Here is a 22,677-nt window from a genome sequence, read left to right on the forward strand (position 1 = left end):
TTATAGTTATTCATGTATCAATGGTACTGAGTAGATTACTATAATTTGTGTTTCTGTTGCTGGGGAAATTGCAAAGAAGACTGCAACGGCAATGCAAAACCTATACCGAGAAAATCCAAGGACTTTCACAACAATGAATATGAAAAACTTCCAAGTGGATGTCAGATGTATGTGAGTTTGTAACTTTGTTTGTTTATGTGTAACTCTCCTTTGGACTAAGAGCAAGTGGCTTATTTGATAGAAATATCGTTCGATAGAGGATTCGAATCTCCGATCTTCGTATTGGGAGTTCAGCACTTTGACAACCTTACCAACTACACCGTTATGATTCGATACAAGTTTTGATGAGATGTTGATATATAAGCAGTGAAGTAATTATACGTGTGGTGTTTTATTCCATATTATACTAGTATTTTTCATTCATTTCTGTTCAAAACTTATTTCAAAAATTGTTTTTAACTTTTTAGTTTGGTGTGCTTTTTAAACTACATTTATTTAGTTCATGAAATACTTATGATGACAAATTATCTACTTGCAGTGCAGAATTTTGTTTGTGGATAATAAATAAATAAGGGAAGGCTCTCGGTATTTACTACTTTTTTTCTTGATTAAGATAAAATTTTGTTTAAATTTACATTCTTGACAAAAGATCTTACTTTTCTACTTTTTATATTCATATTTCACTTGAACTTATTTCAAAGGTAGATATGTAGACTGAATAAAAATTAACATCAAGTGCTTATCCATTTCACTTTACAATCCAATAATTTTTTACACTGTATACATTTCGATAATTTGTGTTGGTGTGAACTAAATATTAGTTTAATACTTGTTTAAGGGCCACTAATATTATGGATACTAGGAATCACTTCCTATCGGAAAAGGGTGGAGGGAATCCTTATATAAAGATGCCAGACAATTCTTGCGTTTCATTTGGCTTCGGCTTATTTGTTTTGGTTTGGTTTTGTGATAAAGTCAGTTTTGTCAAGATATAGGGTGAGTGTTTTCTTCACTATTTGTTATCGTAAAATGTGTGGGAGGTATTCGATAATTACAAATTCATCAGGTATAGTGTTGAAATAGAAACGTTTTCATCCAGGTATATTACATACTTAATTATAGTACATAGAACTTTTTTCATAACTTTGTTCTTTGGCTGAACTATTTGCTTTAACTCTAGTTGAGGTGGTGCGGACATTTTCGGAAAAGTTTAGAAACATTTCAAATAGTTTAATGGTGTACAAACTCTTGATTGTAATATTTAATGACCATTCTTTCTTCAGCAAGACACAATTTTGAAAATAAGGTTGTTTTTTAGAAGAACTAATACACCTAAGGGTTTTTACGATTACTGGTATTGTTTTTATTCACAGTTTTCACACATATAAAACACGTATAAAAGTTTATAAAGTAATGTAAGCTGATATTTAAAGTTTAGTAATATTAACGACAAAAATGTTGGAGACTAGTTTATTTTCTTAAATAATTCTAATATCTGATTAAGTCGACTAGAAGCCTGTTTAAGAAAATTCATTGTCATATGGTGTTAGTTTTGTTTAACAATGTTTAATTGATATATGTTTATTTACATAGTATTCACTATGGATGCAACTGAATTTAGAAAAGAAGGTAAGCAATAACTGATATTTTCTCTATTTGAAATACAATTAAAAATTTTATAAAAATTGTTCGACTAGTATTAAATGCTATTAATATTTTTTATATTGATCAATGTTTAACATATTTCTCTACAAAAATCCAAATAAACGAGAAAAATAAATGATAAATGTCTGAATTTTTTTCTCACAAATGAGTATTGAAAATCTTCTATGCGTTGAATTTTCTAATACCGTTATCCTTAAATTTCAAAAGGAAAGGAACCCAAAGTACACATAAGAAGATCACGATTTGTTGTCGTTCGTTAGACGTTTCGCCGTTTGCTAACAATACACTATTCCAAACGTCGAATCTATGACTGCAAGCGTTTTTCGTCTGTTCTTATCAGAGGCAAGAATGATATCAGAAGTAGAATGGTGCTGCACAAAAAGAGTTCAAGTGTTCAAAAGCTCGGATATCAAACATTACTTGTCCCCTCATAAAATTCATAATAATGATCGTACTAAGCTTTTAGAATGGAAAATAGCCATTACCATGAGTTTGATTTCCGATATTGATTGACGGTCTTGTTCTAAACGATGCAAGTCACTAATTTTCCATGTATAAATCTGAATTTTAATCTCATTGCTACAGCTATTGACCCAACTTTCATCTCTATTATCTATGTAGGACAAGTTTCTGAATCATAATTCAATGATCGAGCGAACTGTATAGGATGGTAGAAGGCAAACAGCGCCTAAATATTTTTAGAGTTAAACCAGTTATCTGAGAGAAACTACTTTTTGAAGAAGTTCCAATCATTTCACATCCTCAATTGTCTTCTTTTTACTTATGAATGGCACATAAAAATACTAAAAGGTATTCAAAGTAAATACCTGGTCATAGAAGTTAACATGTTATCAGCTTCGCTAGAAGTTTTTTCAATTTGGAAAAAACTCAATGTGTTAATAAAGCTCCATGTTTCATGATAGACACGTAATAGATAATTCCAATAATGCGGATATAAGAAATACTGTGCAAAAGTTCATTAACATTTTTTAGTTATGAAAGTTATGAAAGATGATAATTGTGATTTATAATGAACAATCAATACGCGAAGCTAAAAATAAGATATTTTGAATAAATCACTTCAAAAAAGATTACATTGTGAACTGTATATATAAAGATTTATACTAAGCCTTACATCGAATGTAATTCAATATCGTATACAAACTTAATAATATGAAAATATAGGGATTCTGAGGAGCAAACTGTCTGACACGATTTCTCTGCTAAAAACAATACATAAACGTCACTTTAACCATTGTATATCGTTTTTAATACGGTTCGGATATGGAACTTCATACGTTAGTATTGTTAGTACACAAAACTGTATTGAAAATAGGGAATAAATAAAATACTTAATGTTATCTGAGATAGTTTTGGTGAGAAACTGAAATAAATTGTGTTAAAATGACAACAGTACATTGCAGTTCAACAAACAATAAAAACATGATTAAAAATTATCTGGTATAAAAATCAGTATTCAGTACGGACAACTACTGGAAATAATATATAGGGAGTAAAGTATAGTTGAGCCCCAGTGGGGCCCATAGGCCCGCAACTGAACTTTCCCAACAGCCCAGAGCGGTACTATGGACTGTACGACGTATTTTATTTCAAACCTTCTACACGGCTCAAGAAACTGTATTTAAATGTGTTTTACAGTTTGGTTGGACCGTCCTGGGTCCTTGAAACATTACCCTACACTCGGTTCATTTGATTTTTTTGCATGATCTTCAACTCCATTGTAAAACAAAAAGCCTTACTTTACATTTTTTTGATTCCTTCAACATAATTTAAATAATCGCTACCTTCTTGTTACTTTGATCTTATATAATATTTTTCGAAAAATTTCGCACATTTTTGTACACTTTACACGAAAGCATAAATCATCGTTAAAAGGATAAAAAAGCAAACTAAATTTTGTTTTTCCATGCTACAAGTCGGGTGTTTTTTTAAATAGATCTAATGAAAAGATTTATTTAGAATGAAAAGTGAAAAATATCATATTTTTATGTACGGTCCATAGGACCAATCTGGGCCCTTGAGAAACTTTTAGCCGTAAATTTTCTCTCGAGCCCAGAGCGGGTCCATGGATCGCACACAAAAACCATCATTTTTTCTCACTTTTCATTTCAAATGCATTTTATCTTTATTTTTTCTTAGATCCACACCCCATATGGAATGTATAAACACAAAAAAATTTTTGGGCCCAGGTGAAAGTTTATCAAGTTGGGGATCAACGTATTAAGAACAAAAATATACGTTTCAATTTACTGTTCACGAGATTCATCAGAAAAATAATCGGAAATTTTGCAACTGCCGATATAAATTATCGAACCTTTCCTATAAAACAAACAAACAAATTAGTTAATAGAAAGAAATAAGTTTATTTTGTAGAATTTTACTTCCACAATTATTTTACTTTTATATAGAGAATTGTTGGAAATATTACAAAACCTGTTATTAAATGATGGGTGTTTACCTCTTGGAATATAATTTGCTTTTTTGCCTAGGAAAAGTATTGATAGACTACATCACAAACTACTTGGAAAACATAAGAGATAGAAGAGTATTCCCCGATAAAAAACCGGGATTTATTGGAGAACAAATACCTGATTCGGCTCCCGTTGAGGGTGAGAAATGGTCAGAGATTTTCGAAGATGTGGAAAGAATTATAATGCCTGGAGTTACTCACTGGCAGAGTCCACATATGCATGCCTATTTTCCTGCACTTAATAGTTATCCTTCTATGTTAGGAGAAATGATTACCAACGCAATAAATTGTTTAGGATTCACATGGGTAAATACTTTATATGTTTATAAACTATTTTTGGACTCTTAACGATTTCTTTTCACTCTTAATTATTAACTTATTTGGAAATCTTTGGATTGTATTTACGAGTATGTTTGGAAGCTTTCATTGAAAGTGTGAATAGTTTCAATGAAATGGCATACCAGAATTATATGGCTTTTAGATAATTTTCTTTTAACAAATATCCATTTATGAGATACATACATACTTTTGAAGTCACCACATTTCTTTTCTTTTACGTGAGAATGTTTTATTTTGACGGATGGTTTCTAAAGAAGGATCAATCTCTGAAGCGTCATTTTTTCGTCTAATCGCATTATTAAACTATGGGCGTTTTTTTAAAAAATATAGAAGTATGCAAGTCTTGGAACGTATCAGGATTTAGAGCAAATTTCAGTCAGAAGTATTTTCAATGAAAGTTGTAGCTTTTTTATCATTTTACCCAAATATCAGTGACGGATTTACCTCTAGGTCGAATGGGCCGCGACTTGTGAGATGTTAAATTAACATAAATGTGCTTTATGCTTTAATTCTCTGATCATAAAGAAGAAAGATGCAATATAATTGCTAGCATCCATCAATATTTTCCAATTGGTGTTTTGGTATTTATCTTTAAGATATCCCAAATACTAACTTGTTTTAACTAGATAAATAAGGTACATTTCAATTTTCTACCAAAGCAGCTGTCAAGGTTTTGTTGAATAGCTGTTATATAGTGAGATAATGCAATTTGGAGGAAAGTTCAATTGAAGGATAACAATTTTATTGAAATATTTGGACGGATAGATTACAACTTTTAAATAACTAATAAAATAGACATAACAAAAGATGTGGGCTTTTCCACAAATTCCAAAAAGTTAGAGGTCATTGATTGATTAAAGCATATTTTTTCTTCAATCCATGTTTTGAAAGAGTAAAATTTGTTAGAAAACCCTGAATAACCGGAATAGATATGAACAAGCTAAAAGAAAACACTGATCAATACCAAATTTTACCAGGCACACACACAATTATAAGGAAGAAGATTGCTGGGAATATTAAGAACTACATTGAACTGTTAATTGGAATGGCAATGGTTAACGAAATGTAGCAGATGACAACATTAAAATAACAAATTAGACATAATTAATCTAGAGACTATAAAGTCTATAGCGACCTATACAATTCTCCAAAAACACTGGATATAATATTGACAACCGTCACAAGACATCATTCCAGAAGTTTTCATTGAAGAAGTAGAAAAGGTTCTCATAGATATGAAGAATGGCGTGGCAGCAGGTAACGATGGTATGATAGCCAAAACATACCACCTGAAACATACTGAAACATAAACTTGATAAATCCTAGTTATTATATATAAAAACTGTCTTAATAACAGAAGGATACCACAGAACTGGAATAATTGCAAGACAGTAAAGAAGAAGGCTGCCTGTAGTATATAAAATATTCTCAGAACCAGTAGCAACAAAATAAAAAAGATTCTAGATGCGTCACAATCAAGAGAGCATACTGGAGTTAGGAGTGGCTTCAGTACAATAAATCATACTCAAACACTTAGAAAGGTTATCAGCCGAACAAAGGAAAATTATCATTACCATTAGCCTTAGCCTGCCAAAAAATCATATTGTTGCAAACAAGCTCGCGAAACGTTACAATATATAGAAACTTTAGCCAACATATACAAGGAAACTGAAGATAGAGAAATTATATGCAAGGAATTACGACAACAAATAAATGAGCTAAATATAACGAGAAATGGAAATAAGTCTCAAAATGAACCTAGTGAAGACAGGGGTAATGCAAAACGAACTGATATATCAACAAGAAGGTATATAAAGAAACAGTACGATACTAGAAGTAGTAAAAGAATACATATACTTGTGTCAACTATACACAAATCAGGATCTTTACTACCAGAAATTAATAATGATCAAGAATGACACCTTACCAGTGCGTATTAGTTTGAAACCTGGACACTGAAAACTAACATCATAAGAAAATTCCTCCAGGTAATACAAAGATCTATGAAGCCAAGCACTCTAGGAATAACAATAAAGAGATAGAGGATCAAGTGGATAAGACAGAAGACCCAGATTACAAAAGTTATCCACAGTGTGAAAGCATTTAAGTGGCAACATATGAATAAGGCGATAGTACTCACGAAGCAAAAAGTGACCCAAAAAATACCCATCTCAAGATGGGATCCTGATATTAGAAAATTTGCGGAAACAACATGGACCAGAGTTGCCAAGAATAGACAACATATGAAGGATCAATATATAAATATGTAAGGAAAGTCCCTACGTGAAAAATCTTATTAATAGGGCTGCAGGTAATTGATTATGATATATATGAGTATATGGTGTAGGAGGAGGTTAAATGGTAACAATGTTGGGCATATAATTAGAATTGCTACATTACCTGTCTAAATATTTAATTTTTGAGGCAGTCCTTCAACCAGTATCTCTATTAGAATACTAATCATTGAATTTCTCCAATATTGCAGACGTTTCTTTATACACATTCAATGATTATTTATTCCTTAGAAAATACACACACATTTATCGCATGTTGTAGGCATCTAGTCCAGCTTGTACAGAACTAGAAATGATGGTGATGAATTGGTTGGCGAAAATGATAGGACTTCCAGATGATTATTTACATAAGAAAGGTGGAAAAGGAGGAGGAGTTATACAAGTTGGTGATTTTTTTTCGTAAAATACTTCAATATACTAAGTCAGATAAAATAAATATTGTAATTTCCAGACGACAGCTAGTGAGAGTACTTTGATCAGTCTCCTGGCTGGTCGGTACGTTGTATTAAAACGATACATGGATCTTTATCCAGATGTGAGTAAACATGAAATACATGGAAAACTAGTAGCCTACTGCTCTGACCAAGCACATTCTAGCATAGAAAAAGCTGCTCTTATAGGATTGGTTACTCTTAGATATATCGATGCAGATGATGACTATGCAATGAGGGGTACAGCTTTGGAGAAAGCTATTAAGGAAGACAAGGATAAAGGTTTAATTCCGTTTTGGGTGAGTCGAACAAAATGACTATATGATTTAGTTTTAGATATTTATTGTAATTATTAGATGCATCAGACAAAACGCTCGTTTGTATTTAATTTATTTTATATCATAATTCGTATTCCATAAGTACTATTTTTGCATTTGTTATAATTTATCATATTTTGATATAAAGAATGTGAAATCATCATAATTCATGCTTAAGGATATATTATAATCTTCCAACTATTTTATGTAGAATTATGATTAATAAAGTTTCACATTACAATTTCAACTACAAACCAACTGGTTCCATATTAGAGGATAATTTATAAAGTCGTAATCTGGATTTCAAACTAATGTTTATGTCCTATTATTTGTTTTTTAAAAATAACAAACGTCGCAATCGAAAGCACCATAGATTATATTACGTAAACACTGAACAAAGAGTGACGAATTTTAGTTCATCATGCAATTTTGAGCTGTTTTAAAAATAAAATATTATTGTAACAATCTCATTCATATTAGATCGAAGAGAATATAGTCTTTCTAAAGTCATTATCAAGGGAGACATTCTCAATTCCGTTGATGCCAAAGGCTAACTAATGTCATGCATTTATTTTTTATAAATTTGAAAGTCATGAATTTTGGAAATTAAAATAACATTAAAATAATTATTATATAATTTTCTGTACATTGAGTTAGGCTATTTGAGTATGGTAAAGTACGTGCTTTTTTGTCAGGAAAAAGCATTTGATCGTTAGCTAGAAGTAGATAGTGCATTGGCAGCTATTTTATCTGCATTAAACTCGCGAAACTGATTCCAATTTTACTAATTGTTCCTTTTAATATAGCCGGTAAATCAGTAAATTTCTCATGAAATACGTTGGGTTTGGGGTTTTATCTCTGTAACAAAACATTTCTAAAACCGCTGTTTTATGCATTACTGTTAATCTAATTATTTCCAGTATTTAACATAACGCATTTCACACTAAATAATAAATTTATTGCATTTGGTTTGACGTTGTGGATAAACTGTAGTATTCAATACGTGTATAATAGATATTACTCATGCAGATTTTACAACACTCGCCTCCGGATTGAATTGCAATTTCATTTTCGTGAGTAATAGCCGTCATTATGTGTTTGTTAAATGATATACTATTAGTTAACATTTTGTTTTCGTAAATCTATCAGAAATCAGAATATTAGAATATTAGAAAGCCTTGTTTTTCATCTCTTCACATTGACTTCAGATATACTAATACGCATTAACACATTAACACATTAACATTAGTTGTACCTTGACTTTCAGAATTCTGATCCTATAAATTATAGTGACTGGAGATTTATTTATTAAAAACTGAGCTGCTACTCAAGTTTTTAAGAGAGACAAATTTTATAATTGGATATGGCTTTATTATTTTTCAAAATATTCTCCTTTAAGATCAAAATACTTCTGCATGCATTTGAAACCTCCAAAAACATGTGATTGGAAACCGTCAACCGCGTTTTCAGGAGTAGAAAAACGTTGACCTCGCAATTTATTTTTGATCTGTGAGTATAAGGAGGAATCATTGGATGCCAATCAAGGACTGTACAGCGTATGACCCATCAATTTGATGTTTTGACTATTCAAAGATGTTTTTAGTTGAGCTGATGTGTGAGAGTTCGCATTGTGGAATGATTCGTCTTCTGCGATTGGTTTCCCTGATTATTTCGAACACTTCTGGTAAATAAATACTGTAGTACCATTCAGAATTGATCGTTCTACGTGGCTCTTATGGAATGGTGGCGTCCAGTTATTTCGAAAAAAATTGCTTCGAAATGCTTCATATGTATAGATCCATGATTTGTCTCCTGTCACGATCTTTTTGAGCACCGCGATTGAATTTCTGAACATTTCTCTGCAATCTGCAATAGTCCATCGACACTAGCTTTTTTTGACCGATTGTTAATTTATGCGATATCAAACGTGAACAAATAAACAAGTATGCGAGTGGAACTAATTCCAAGTATGTCTAATCTCACGGTATGTAACACGTCGATCTTGCAATATTAGTACGCACAGCATCGATGTTTATTTGCACAATAGCAAATTTTGGACTAATTTCACGAAATTTATCGTGTAGTGACTTGAAACTACGATTTAATTCGAAAAACCAACGAAATACGGTAGCTCAAGATGGTGTTTCATCACCAAAAATCAAAGCGAGTTGATTTTGGTTTAATCCACCTCGAACGTCATAGAAAATCATCGAATAAAAATAATAACACTCGCATGACAACACGTTCTGAGTACGTTGACCTTTAAAAATATGTCAGATATGACATATTCACATCAATGTTGATATATCTGAAAACTTAAGTAGCAACCCTCGTAATATCTAATCAAGTACACCAATCCGTACGATTGTCCACATGAAAATTTTTTAAACATAAATATTCAACTACATTTTCCATGAAATATATTTTTTGAAGATAACATGAATCATACGATCTCAAAATATTTTTATATAATTATTCAACAAAAATCTGGTACATTCTGTTAAAAACCCAATCTCACTAGAAGGAATGAAAACTGAACAACAGATGGTGAAAAGTAAGTTGATATTAATTGCACCCTCTGGGATTTTACGTAAATCTCCAAGGATCATTTCAAGAAGATTGTTCCAATTAGTTGTTTGCGGTTGATACATAACCATAATCCTTTTCGGAGTTATTTAATTGACTTGACTGTTCTATCAAATGAATTATTGGTTTGAAAGAATACGTTTTGGCGTCGGTTGACGACAACGCACAAAAAATTTCATGAAGACGGAAGTTAATAAGATTAGACCCTTTATTTCAATGATTATTTATTTTTCTCGTACTACTACATGCAGTCATTTAGAATCAGAAGATTTCTTAAAAAAATTAATATCTGAATTTGGAATTATGTGAAAATTTTAATTTTTATATAAGCTTCATAGTAAATGCTTTCAAAATACCTTTTCCAATTTTGAAAAGCACATTCAATAATTGTTTAATTTGAAACTAAACATTATAATTATATCCAAATTTAGGTGTGCGCTACTTTGGGAACTACTGGATCTTGTGCATTTGATAATTTAGAGGAAATTGCTATCATTTGCGAAAAAGAGTTGTTGTGGTGTCACGTGGATGCAGCTTATGCAGGGTCTGCATTTATTTGCCCAGAACATAGAATATGGTTGAAAGGAATCGAGAAGGCAGATTCAATAGCATTTAATCCTTCAAAATGGTTAATGGTGCATTTTGATTGCACAGCTATGTGGTAATTAATTCTAATATTATTCAGTAGCTTAGATAATACAAATCTCAATGAAAATATTTTTCGAACGGAAAATAATATTGGACGGATATATTTTTTTTATATTGATTATAAGCAGTATTATAAACTGAAACTGAGAATGAAATTAGTCAACATTATCATCGATACGCCATGAGCAATTGATTTCGAATGTGTTTAAGTATCGATAATATAGCTAACTAATTTCATTTTTAGTTTGTTAGACTATATGTTTCGAAAACTGAGACCAAAACTGTAGTTCTCTAATAGTTTAAAACGAAAATTGGGATACAGAATAAATATGTAAGTAAACATTTAGGAAAATTTTTTAACAGTCTAATATCGTATTGAGAAAAATTACAGTATTCAACTAAAGCTACGAGGTAGTGCAAAGATATCGCAATAATTTTATTTTTACATGAAAGCCTGTACCTTAATCCACTTTTCTACATAATTTCCGTGAATATTGAGGCACTTGTCATAACGTGGCACCAGTTTTTGAATACCCTCCTCATAAAATTGTGCCGTCTGACTTGTTAACCACTGTATCACAACTGTTTTGACTTCGTTATCGTCTTGAAGACGATGACCGCCCAGGTGTTTCTTCAAGCGCAGGAACAAATGGTAGTCGCTGTGCGCCAGATCAGGGCTGTAGGGAGGATGATTTAGAGTTTCTCATTTGAAAGATTTGATGAGATCTTTGGCCGATTAGCCACATGTGGACGGGCAATGTCATGCAGCAAAACGATACCCTTATTCAACTCGCCACGTCTTTTGTTCTGGATTGCACGACGCAGATTAATCAATGTCTCACAATAAGACACTGCATGATTGTCTCTTTACTAGGCCGAAACTCCACAAGCAATACTCCTTTTCTGTCCCAAAAAACTGTGCATATGATTTTCCGGAAAAAAATTGTTTGCTTAAACTTCACTTTTTTGAGTGATGATGAATGTCGCCATTCCATGGATTGTTTTGTCGATTCTGGTGTGACGTAGGCCACCCATGTTTTGTCACCAGTAACAATTTGGTCTAAAGTCTTCACCTTCATTGTGGTAACGTTCAAGGAAAGTTAATGCACTGCCTTCACGTTGAGTTTTGCGCAAATCCATCAACATTTTTAGAACCCAACTTGATCACAATTTCCAGTATTTCAAGTTCTCAGTCACAATGCGATACAAAACACTACGAGAATATTGAGGAATGTAGTCGCACAATGATGAAATTGTAATGCGTCTGTTTTCTCTCACCTTTTCGTTCACTTTCTGCACCAAATCTTCTTCATGCACATTTGTGCGGCTATCTTTAAATACTCTCACCCATTTCCTTACCATTCCATCACTCATAATGTTTTGTCCGTAAACATCACAGATCTCACGATGAATATCGATCGGTTTTACGCCTTTAGCACTAAGAAATCGTATAACAGCCCGTACTTCACAATCGGCGGGACTCACGATTGTCGGAGGCATCTTAAACACTCAGTAAATAACGTCCACAATGAAGAATCAGACTGTAAAGGCGTCAGTGCGTAGTTATGAGATGTAGGTAACCAGCTCGTATGTGCGGAACGCCGACCTTGAGGTTGCGGCGGCGGAATCGCAAAACGGTACTTACTTAAAAAATATGCTATAATAGTTATAGAAAATTTGGGTCATAAGTTAAATGTCAATGGCTGTTGCTTATTTTATTTATTTATCACTTTAAACATGAACAAAAAACATAAACAAAATATAACACGTCCCATCATCGAAACTTTGTTGGCGTTTGTTGGCAAACTAAAATACTGTATTGTGAAATGTTATCCTCATAAAGATTAATAATAATTTGATCTATTGTTAATTTAAAAAATCTTTTTCATATTTGAGAGCAGGTTGGTAACGATTTTTTCATTGTAATGGTAACAAATTGTCTTGATGTCTCGCCAAGTTGCGCCTCCAATGTCATAAATTTAAATACACCATGTATTATTTCACGACTGCGTTTAAAATCTTAAGCTGATTTCGCATCCAGTAGAATGTACCACTATTTTGATAAACGATTTTCACTCTACGGCTTTATGTTTACGAATGGTATCTGCTATAATTGTTGGCACGCTTTACCAACGCGCATTCGAAACTCAGAGACAAAATGGAATTCCAATCTGCTAGTCTGGAAGCGTTTAAAATGATATTTTCTGCGCAATCTCCGGCTTTGCATGGTTTTGGTAACAGTACTTACCATCAATCAAGTATCGAAAAGACCGTCCCGGAAACAGTTCACAAACGATACCTAAGTCGGCTAGAATACAAAAGAATACAAAACCGTATAACGGTTGAAACGCGTAATCTCTATTGCGCAAAATTGTTACCGTACCAAGGATGGTTCTTTGATGGACCTATAGTCTATTTGTATGAATGACAAAAGTAATAAAATGATTAAGCATCCGTAAACAGAAACAAAACCGTTTAAGCTGCCCATGTATACTATTACCAGACTGCGCTCCGTATCTATGGTGTATATAAAACAGTAGATAAATTATTCAAAAAAGCTTGTCTTCAATTTGTAATAGTTTAATCTCGCAAAAATTTATCTGGTGTATGTTCTTCATTGATCAATATTTCTTTTAAAAGTTTCCTTAATACGCTTCGACTCAGTTCAGAGTAATATTTATCACTTCGAACCGTAATATGAACTTTGCTTACTGTCGGTAATTCTTTTCTAAATATGAACCTATGTACTTTCCTCCCAATAATTTTCCATTTAAAATTTGGTTTTTCTGTCTGTTTGAAACTCTGTAAATAGTAGATTTGCCAACACCAAGCGCACTACCAATTCCACTGTGTCATCAACACTTTTACATAAATGTTTGTCTGTAAATGATTTGAAACAATTAGATATCATTGTTTTTTCATTTACTTCTTAAGAACCACACTAGACTTTATACTGCACTTTGCATGTTGGAACTATAGTGAACAACTTGGAATGGAAAATTCTAAAATCACCCCTATTGGGTGAAATTTGTGGAGAAAAATTCTTGGAATTGGAATAAAACAGAATTTCTTTCTTTTGTTCCGTACAGCTTATGGTTATAAAATACCGAAAACTTGTATAAGCTCAGGGACATTTATGAAAGTTAATCTGAAGAAATATACAGATCATTATGTAATAATATTTAAAATTACCATATAATTTTGGATTGTATATAAAAATACACTATAAACAAATTGTACAGAAGCGAAATATATTATATGTGCAAAATTTTATAACATTGAATAATGCTATTCAGCATTTCTTTATAATAAGATTGGTTCAAAGTATCATTAGCCTTATTAATTTTTTTTCTAATTCCATCTATGCATTTTCAATTTCAGGGTTAAAAACAGTGGAGCTTTACACGGTGCTTTTAATGTCAATCCACTATATTTAACACATGAATATTCAGGTACATATTCTATTCATATATTATTATTGTAATTTGATAATATCTTTTCATGTGGCAGGTTTTGCAATAGATTTTATGGTAAGTTTCCAGATCTTCTTATATCTTTCATATATTCAACATTATTTTCATAGCATTGGCAGATTCCTTTGAGTAAAAGATTTCGAGCTTTGAAATTATGGTTTGTTATTCGCAACTATGGAATAAGCGGATTACAACAACATATAAGGAAGGTAATAATAAATTATGTTCTATTATTTATTTGACAATTCGAGATAACATTTTCAATAGTTTTTATTAACTATAATAATGCCCCCCATACCTAGACATCATCATCCCTTTCATGTTAAGATATTTGTAACTTTTTTAGCTATGACTAGATATTAAGTAGCGAATAAATGATTTTTGTCACAACAATAAACAAACAGCGAATGCAAAGGAAACGCGTTCGTAGCAATAAGTTCAATGAAATCCAATAAATGTTATCGAACTAAAAATACACGGAAAATATCCTGTTTTCAACGTATATCAATGTGATACTTATTATTTTTGTAGTTACTATTGATAGAGATTGTCAGATTTTGATGTTATTTATTTTTACAATCCACTAGATATAAACAAATTATTTCCCTAGGTTTCCAAGATTGAACAAAAGTTTTTAAGAATAATATTTTATACAAATCATTTAACTCAATTTTGACATCGTTAAATATTTCATTCTTTAAATTAAAATACAAACTCGTAACCATAACTCAAACAACTACGAGGATCGTCCCAAAAATACCTGGCCCGACCTAGAAATGGCGGTAGTTGCTTGAAAAATACCACTGTATTAGAAAGTTCACAATCTATACAGCATATGTTTCAAGTTTGAACATGCCACCTTGTTTAGTATTTGTTTTCAGTTTTCAGTAAATTTGTAAGCATGAAAAAAATTGGTCATTGTTATATGAAAAATTGGTCATTGTTATATGATACAGTACATTTATTTGAACCCAACCAATATAAAAGCTAAACTAGGTTCTATTCTGAGTGAGACTGTTCCTTCTTTATCAACAGTAAAATATTGAGTAGCAGAGTTTAAACGAGGCTGTATGACCTGTGAAGACCAATATAGCAGTGGTCGACCAAATGAAATATTGAAGAAAATCCACAAAGTGGTACTGTATTATCGTCGACTGAAATTGCGTGAGCTAGCAGACATAGTAGGGCATTTCAAAAAGTGTACAGCTATCAATAGTGAACGTTTTCAGTAAATTTGTAAGGATGGAAAAAATTGGTCATCGTTATGTGATACAATACATTTATTTGAAAAGCCGCAGCCTAAACAATATAAAAGCTGAACTAGATTCTATTCTGAGTGAGACTGCTCCTTCTTTATGTGAAGACCAATATAGCAGTGGTTGACCAAATGAGGTGATGAATCCAGAAAGAAAATCCACAAAGCGGTATTGGATGATCGTCGACTGAAAGGGCGCCAGTTAGCAGACAAAGTAAGTATTTTAAAAAGTGCGGTACATCTCATTTTAACTGAAATTTTGGACATGAGAATGCTGTGCACAAGATGGTGTCAGCATTTACTCACAAAATAAGAAAAGCCGAATTATTGCGCCTTCTCATAACCATAGATGAAGTGTGGGTCGTTCAAGACCGTTCCATCTGTAGATAAGAAATACAGTAAAAGCGGTCACATTTGGTTAATATGAAAATGGTAGCTCGATGGTCATATATTTTCCAACAATGAAGAGGTAATGTCGACAGTTAATGGCTATTTTGAGGAGCTTGATGATTCTTATTATAAAAAGGATATCGAACTTATTGAACATCGCTAGGAAAAGTGTATGGAGCTAGTAGGATATTACGTTATAAAATAAATATATATTTTTCTAATTTTTGTGTTTTCTTTGTTGTGCCGGGTACTCTTGGGACTATCATTGCATTTTTACAAATCTCGTGAGGCATTTCTCATGAATGTTCTATAGATATCTTTATTGAGTGAGAGTTGTGATAAAATAATGCGACTAACCTAACCTAACCAATTACTGAAAACAAAGTTAATTAGCTGAAGTTTATTAATCTCCATCAATATACTGCCCATGGCTATCAATGCACTTATCCAATGAATCCATAATTGGAAGCATTTATGGCTGCCATTGTGTTTTATCTGCTGAGTAAGATGCATTTGGACTGACAGGAAGATTTTCAGTTGTCTAAAATTTGCGCATCAAAAGCTTATGATACGACGTGTTGAAATGATAAATAATATAAACGTCTCATTTCTTAGTTATTTTTCATAAACGTTCTCAAATCCTAATTGTTTATTTGATCGAACGTTTGTCCACTTTTTGCACATTGTTATTTGTTTAGAGGTCGAATGATAATCTTTTTTCACTTTAATTTCATATCTCTCACAGCACCATAAAGAGTTTTCACATCTTAGACTGATTATAACATTTCATCGACTTCTTTTTTCAACTTGAAACAAAACTTAGTAAATACATTGTTCAATATCCATATTTCATGTCGAATACTGCAAACGTTATCTCTCTAAAACTACAGTAGCAGGTTGCAGGCTTTAATGGGTTCAAACTTATCACTACTGTACATAATAGTTGAAATATATGCAATTTGGTAACTTAACAGCTTTCCGAATATCTAAAGAAACAATATTTAGTAGTTTTTGATGTTCTAGGGTATCCGTCTAGCAGAAAAATTCGAGTCTCTTATAGCAGGCGACAGCAGATTTGAGATACCATGCCAAAGATATTTGGGTTTGGTAGTTTTTAGATTGATTGGCGATAATGTTATCACCGAGACTTTGTGGAAAAGGTTAAATGCGAGAGGAAAGATCCATTGTGTACCAGCTAGTTTGAAAGGAAAATACGTTATTAGGTATAAAAAGTGTATTCTTAAAAGTTGAAGGATCCGAATTAATCTTTCATCAAATTTTGATGTTGCAATAAAAAAATTCATATAGAAATGATTGAAATGAAAAACAAAAACAATTTGTGCAATAGCTCTTAATATTGTGATGAATTTATCGATTTTCACAATTTAATATTTACTTTGAGATAGATACTTTCATACTTACTTGAAAATTTTTGTACTAAAGCGCTACGAAGTGCCAATACATTCAATATATTTCAGAATTCACCAATACAAAATATTTTCTAGAAAATGCATTCTAAAGGTCTATGATTGCTGATAAATTCTAAATTTTAAAGTACGGCAAAAGCATATATAGTGAGAAAATCGAAATTCTTTTTTTTTTTTGAAAATTGATTATTTTTTCACGAACGTTCTCGCTGCTGACGTTAAGAGTTATATGGAGGGCTTTGTCCATTGAATGATATTAAATAAACATCATCAATCTAATTCTGACTTCATATCATCTTTATTTAGATTCACTGTTACATCACCAAGATCAACTGTTGATGATATTATCGTGGCTTGGAAGGAAATTGTTTCGGTTGCAGATGATCTGCTAAAAGAAAGAGCAACCATATCATCCAGAACAAAGGTACCACTTGCAGGTAAGAATTAAATAGTAATGAGTCATTTAAATGATATATGATATCATAAATTCAATTTCAATTTAGTGTTGGAATCATTTTTGCAAAAAGAATTGTAAATGGCAATGGAAGCTGGATGATTTATATGCGTTTTCAAAACTTTTTTCCAATATTCTCCTTCTAATTCTACAGGAGTCCAATGAAGCTTCTGGTTCCTCTTGTACCTAATGTAACACTTTGTTGATAAGACTTTCATTGACACTGTCTTCGTCTTTTTTCTCTCCATCTTCAATTTTGTCTTGAATGTTGTTATTGGTATCTTTATTGCACTGTGGATCTTATTTTCACTTCAATGTCCATATCTGTATGTTTGAGTATAGCCTTGTTTAGTGTATTGCCCAATATCGTTTGTTTACTATTCTTATTTGTTATTTCTGTCTCTGTCTTGCCATCCTTTGTCAATACAGTTACTCGTTCCAGTGCCCTGTTGTAATATGAATAATAGTGGTTTTATTTCTTTCTTCACTAAGATATTCCTGATTTCATCCCTGTAGTTTGTATTTCAGCCTCCATGGTCTCGTATGTATTTGTGGTACCATCATTCAGCCACCCAGATATTTCTTCCTGTTCTTTCTACTGTGTCGATTCTGCATGTCGATCAATAAATGTTTCCTCCTACGTTTTGTTAACTTTATATATAAATATATTGTCAGTTTTTGTCTGTACGGTTTAAATGTGACCTTTCCCTCTAATTTATATTGTACGTTTTCTCTAACTTATTGCGTATGAATTCTAGGGTAAAGTTTATAGTCTATTTTTGCTGTGCAAGTGGCTCTATAATTATCACATTGCGTCTTTTGATATTTTTTATATCATGTTATTATCCAGTGATTCTCTCGGTAGTATTTGTTTTTTCTATGCCTCTTTCCATATTGTTCAAACCATTGCCCAGCAATTTCATCATTTTGAGAGCTGTGCTGCCCATATTTCCTTTTTGCTTATTACTTCTGGGTTCAAAATGTGTAAAATAATACCCATTTTTAGGATATCCTTCATTTATCATACGTAATTTCGCTGTTTTAGATACACGAGAAAAAAATGAAAATTTCGGTACAAGTTTACTTCTATCTAATATTCCAACATCCCCAAAAATTGTGAACGGCTCATTTGCCGCAATATACGATCAAGGTGATGTTTTGGATGAATTTATGAAAACTGTCAAGTTGCGAAAAGATGCTAAAGACAGTCCAGGTTTGTTGAAAATATAGAACATTGTGATGATAATAATATCAAAAATTTCTCTGTTTTAGCAATGCGAAGAAGAATAAAGGGCATTCTCATGTCGGGCAAACAGTTCTCGTTAGATTCAAGACTTGATCTATTTCATGGTATTGAAACTACTAAGCAATCGGAAACAAAGTTACCGTTACTTGAAGATACGAATGAAGGTGAAGATACTAGCTGTACTGGTAAGAATGAGTACTTATCGAACTATACGAGGGCTATAATTTATATTCTACACCTTCACACTCTCCGGTATAAACTTAACATGATTGCTGTTTGCAAATAATTGCAGAGTAGTGCTTACGAAAATAAAATTGACCCGGTTGCTAAAATTACCACTGTAAATGGTACACAATCATTTACTTGCCAGAAGCTAAAGCGAGAAACGCCAAAAAAAATGTCATGCACACTGCTACTTAAACAAATGAATTCATAAACTTCATAAAATTCATAAAATTCATAAAATCCGGAAGATTAAGATGATAAGTCATTCATCACAAACAAAAAACGAGATCAACGATGTTCGATGCTGGTTTTGCATTCAAAACGCATATTGTTGCAGATATCATATATTGGGCTAATGGGTAGTGGGTGAAAATACTTTTGACTGAGGGAATTTGGGAAAAAATATAGTATACTCGTATGTTTGTGGTGGTGGGATATAAATTTGAAATCATAAATGATGTTCTGGAATTCGCCAATATAAACGCTTTGCAAGTAACCTTTTTGTTCGGGATTTAAAATAATTCAGCGATCGATACTGGAATCTGTTTTGGAGGGATCGAATCGGAAAATTTTTTTCATAGAATTTCTACAGATGCCTTCTCCTCAAATGTGCCAGGAGATGTATTCAAATATCGTGAAATGGTTATTACTTCTTAGGATGATTGAAATGAAATGGATTTATGAATTGCATATGTTTCTATAACAACTAGGGAATTATTTTAACACATTCAAAATAAGGAAATTGGAAGCATAAACCGGAAAAAAGATGAATACGTTATATTCAAGGCTATATAAGGATGTTATTATAGTATTGGGTCAAATTCCAACGATTCCGAGAGTTTTTAGTTGATTCTACTTAGTAGTAGCAAGATAAATAGATTATGGAATAATTATTTTGATTAAAAATTGGTTTGTTTGTTCGGAAACATTATCTATCGTTCTAATTTATTGAACATTTTGTTCTTATAATGGAAACGAAAAGTATCAAGAAAGTATAAAACTTTTTTTTTCATGGGAATAGTACAAATAAGAAACTGTTATGATTCACTCACTTTTCACTTTATATGAACCAATCTGGTGTATCTTTAGATCCTTTAGATTTTTATGTTTTGCTGTTGTTCTTTTGCTCTCTGTAGTAAATTTTCAACAAAGGGTTAATCAGATTTTTCTTTTTTTTCGAACATTCACCCATTTTTGGGACAAATACATTCTACTTTATAAACATCGAAGCTGACAGTGAGTAATTAGAAATCGGAAAGTACGTGGAGTGTTTAATCATAATCGCTTAGATTATAACGACCATTTTCAACCACTAAAATATTCCAAAATTATTCAATAACCAAGAACGTAGTTAAATGTAGGTGATACAAGTATGTTTCAAAAATAAGTAGTTTAATTTGAGAAAGTTTATTGAAAACTACTTAGAACCAATTATCGGGATAAAGTGCGTTTCAGATTGATTGTTATTTTTTTAGAAAGCGATTTTGAATGTCTCCAGTCACCGTGTAGTGAACCGGATATGTTATATCACGATTCTATTACTAGACCAATATCAGTGGATCAGCGAGCCATAAACTTTATAGAAATGAAACAAGTTTGTACCAAATGCGGACATCTTGTCAACCAATGCGAAGCAACAAGAGACAAATAGATATTTATAATTTGTAATTTGAATTTCTTTAAATATCCAAGTGACAACGTAGATAGAGAAATCATTTTTAATAATTTATACATTTAATTTCTTACTGGAATATTCAGAAGTATACATCATTCATTTCAGAACAGATTGAATGATTTTTATAAACTTTCGTTTGTGAAGATTTTGTGATATGGCTGATATTATGATGGCATTTATTTATATTCCGTCATTTTAAAACTTTGTTATTTCAAATAGATCATCCCACAGTTTCATTGATTACTGAAATCTTCAAAAAATGCTAATTATTTGTCTTTTATTGCCAGAGTTATGTTAGATTGGCAATATATCCGCCGATGCTGGAATATTACATAATGATGGTTCTGATTAGATAATTAGTAGTAGGATATTTTTTCACATCATGCCACAAAAACCTTGCAGCTCAAGATTTCATTAGGTTGTGAATTCAAAAAACATACAGAAAATGAAATTACAGCAGTTGTCCAAAATGTTGTCCGATTAGTCCAACTTTCTAATGCATTTTGTAAAATTCTTCATTGCTCAATGTTCTTATCATTTTGATAATATATATATTCTCTATATGATATGATATATATCTGATATATTCTCTAATATACTCCAACTTCTTTGAACGGTTTAAAAAATATGTTTTCTTGAAGTGTGCTAAGTAGGCCTTCAGAATGCCGATTATCTCCTCAGTGGACTCAATTTCTGTCCAGTGTTTAGAAGTTTAGAAACAAACAGAAGTAGCACAGGACAAATCTGATGAATACTGTGAATCAGGTAGTACTTCATAGCCCAACTCAACCAATTTGACCGTTGCGAGAGTGGAGGTGTGAGGTGGTGTGTTATTCCTTCTCCCGGTAGCCCATATAGATCTCACTTGTGAATTTCAGGATACAATGACTATCACTATGACTATCCCGCCGATACGACAGTCTTCGTCTTATTTGGAGCATTTTTGCCGATTAACGTTCAATTTCGCGACCATTATTTAGACTCTGGTGTGAGCTAGTGGATTCTTGTTTCATTTACTCTCATGAAACGATTCAGAAACTTCTTTGGATCGTATCTAAACAGCATCAAACTTTGTTTTGAAGTAATCTTATATGTCAGCAAACTATTAAGTGTTGATCTTATTCTAATTTTGACAGTTTTTCTTTGACGTTATCTGGAACTCTTTTTTGTTGCGGCAGTTTAAACTTAAAAACCTGAGAAAATGCATCTCAAATAACAAATTTCTGAAAAAACTGAAGTTTTCATACTACATCAGCATAATATCGGTTAATTTACAAAATCTGTCTTAATCAAAATATTTTGTGAGATAACTCCATATTTGAATTTCAATAATCCGTTAGCAAGAACTTTGTTTGAAAAGTAAACAGTTGATACTTGTTAGTTACTTGGAAAATATATTCAAAGTGCATGTAATGAAATGTAATCGTGTTTTATGTGTATATCAGTAAATTATTTAAGTCTCAGCATTTTCGCAACTATTTTTTATGATTATCCTCAAAATCAAACTTAGTTTGCTTCCTCTTACTTTTTACATCCTCTCATATTGTTAGTTAGATCCAGTTGCCTAACCAAGTTCAATTGGAGCAAATTTAGGTTGAAAATTTCCTGTAATTTATCGGAATTACATCATATTGTTCATCTTACTTTGATTGTACATCAGAAGAAAATTCCATTGGAATAGAATTTGAGTTATTTGATGGATCAGGGACCGGCAAATCTTTGCCGTGCTGTACTGGTTGAAGATTATGGTACTTATTACCT

The 22,677-nt window shown here is 32.0% G+C and overlaps 1 protein-coding gene across 3 annotated transcripts; it reads left to right on the top strand.

Moving 5' to 3' along the window:
* The first annotated feature begins 943 nt into the window (after positions 1–943).
* On the top strand, positions 944–21,463 carry LOC130443787 (histidine decarboxylase). 3 transcript variants are annotated; one of them, XM_056778617.1, is made up of 14 exons: positions 944–996; positions 1,594–1,629; positions 4,176–4,462; positions 7,052–7,171; positions 7,241–7,519; positions 10,555–10,784; positions 14,153–14,223; positions 14,282–14,301; positions 14,355–14,453; positions 16,913–17,112; positions 17,623–17,753; positions 18,816–18,983; positions 19,043–19,201; positions 20,717–21,463. In XM_056778617.1, the coding sequence occupies exons 2-14, from the start codon at positions 1,602–1,604 to the stop codon at positions 20,890–20,892; spliced, it is 1,968 nt and encodes a 655-aa protein (XP_056634595.1). In that variant the 5' UTR covers positions 944–996; positions 1,594–1,601; the 3' UTR covers positions 20,893–21,463. The 3 variants fall into 3 exon arrangements, with proteins under 3 accessions (XP_056634595.1, XP_056634598.1, XP_056634597.1); XM_056778619.1 differs by having other exon boundaries at positions 978–1,099; XM_056778620.1 differs by lacking the exon at positions 4,176–4,462 and having other exon boundaries at positions 975–996.
* Positions 21,464–22,677: the final 1,214 nt, after the last annotated feature.

Source organism: Diorhabda sublineata, chromosome 5 (assembly GCF_026230105.1).
Source record: "Diorhabda sublineata isolate icDioSubl1.1 chromosome 5, icDioSubl1.1, whole genome shotgun sequence".
NCBI classification, from domain to species: domain Eukaryota; kingdom Metazoa; phylum Arthropoda; class Insecta; order Coleoptera; family Chrysomelidae; genus Diorhabda; species Diorhabda sublineata.

Excerpts from the sequence above, each read along its gene's own strand:
- LOC130443787 (XM_056778617.1), top strand. The coding sequence starts at position 1,602 with ATGGATGCAACTGAATTTAGAAAAGAAG. Across the intron at positions 7,520-10,554 it reads AAGGTTTAATTCCGTTTTGG|GTGTGCGCTACTTTGGGAAC; the intron begins GTGAGTCGAACA and ends ATCCAAATTTAG. Across the intron at positions 17,113-17,622 it reads AAAGGAAAATACGTTATTAG|ATTCACTGTTACATCACCAA; the intron begins GTATAAAAAGTG and ends ATCTTTATTTAG.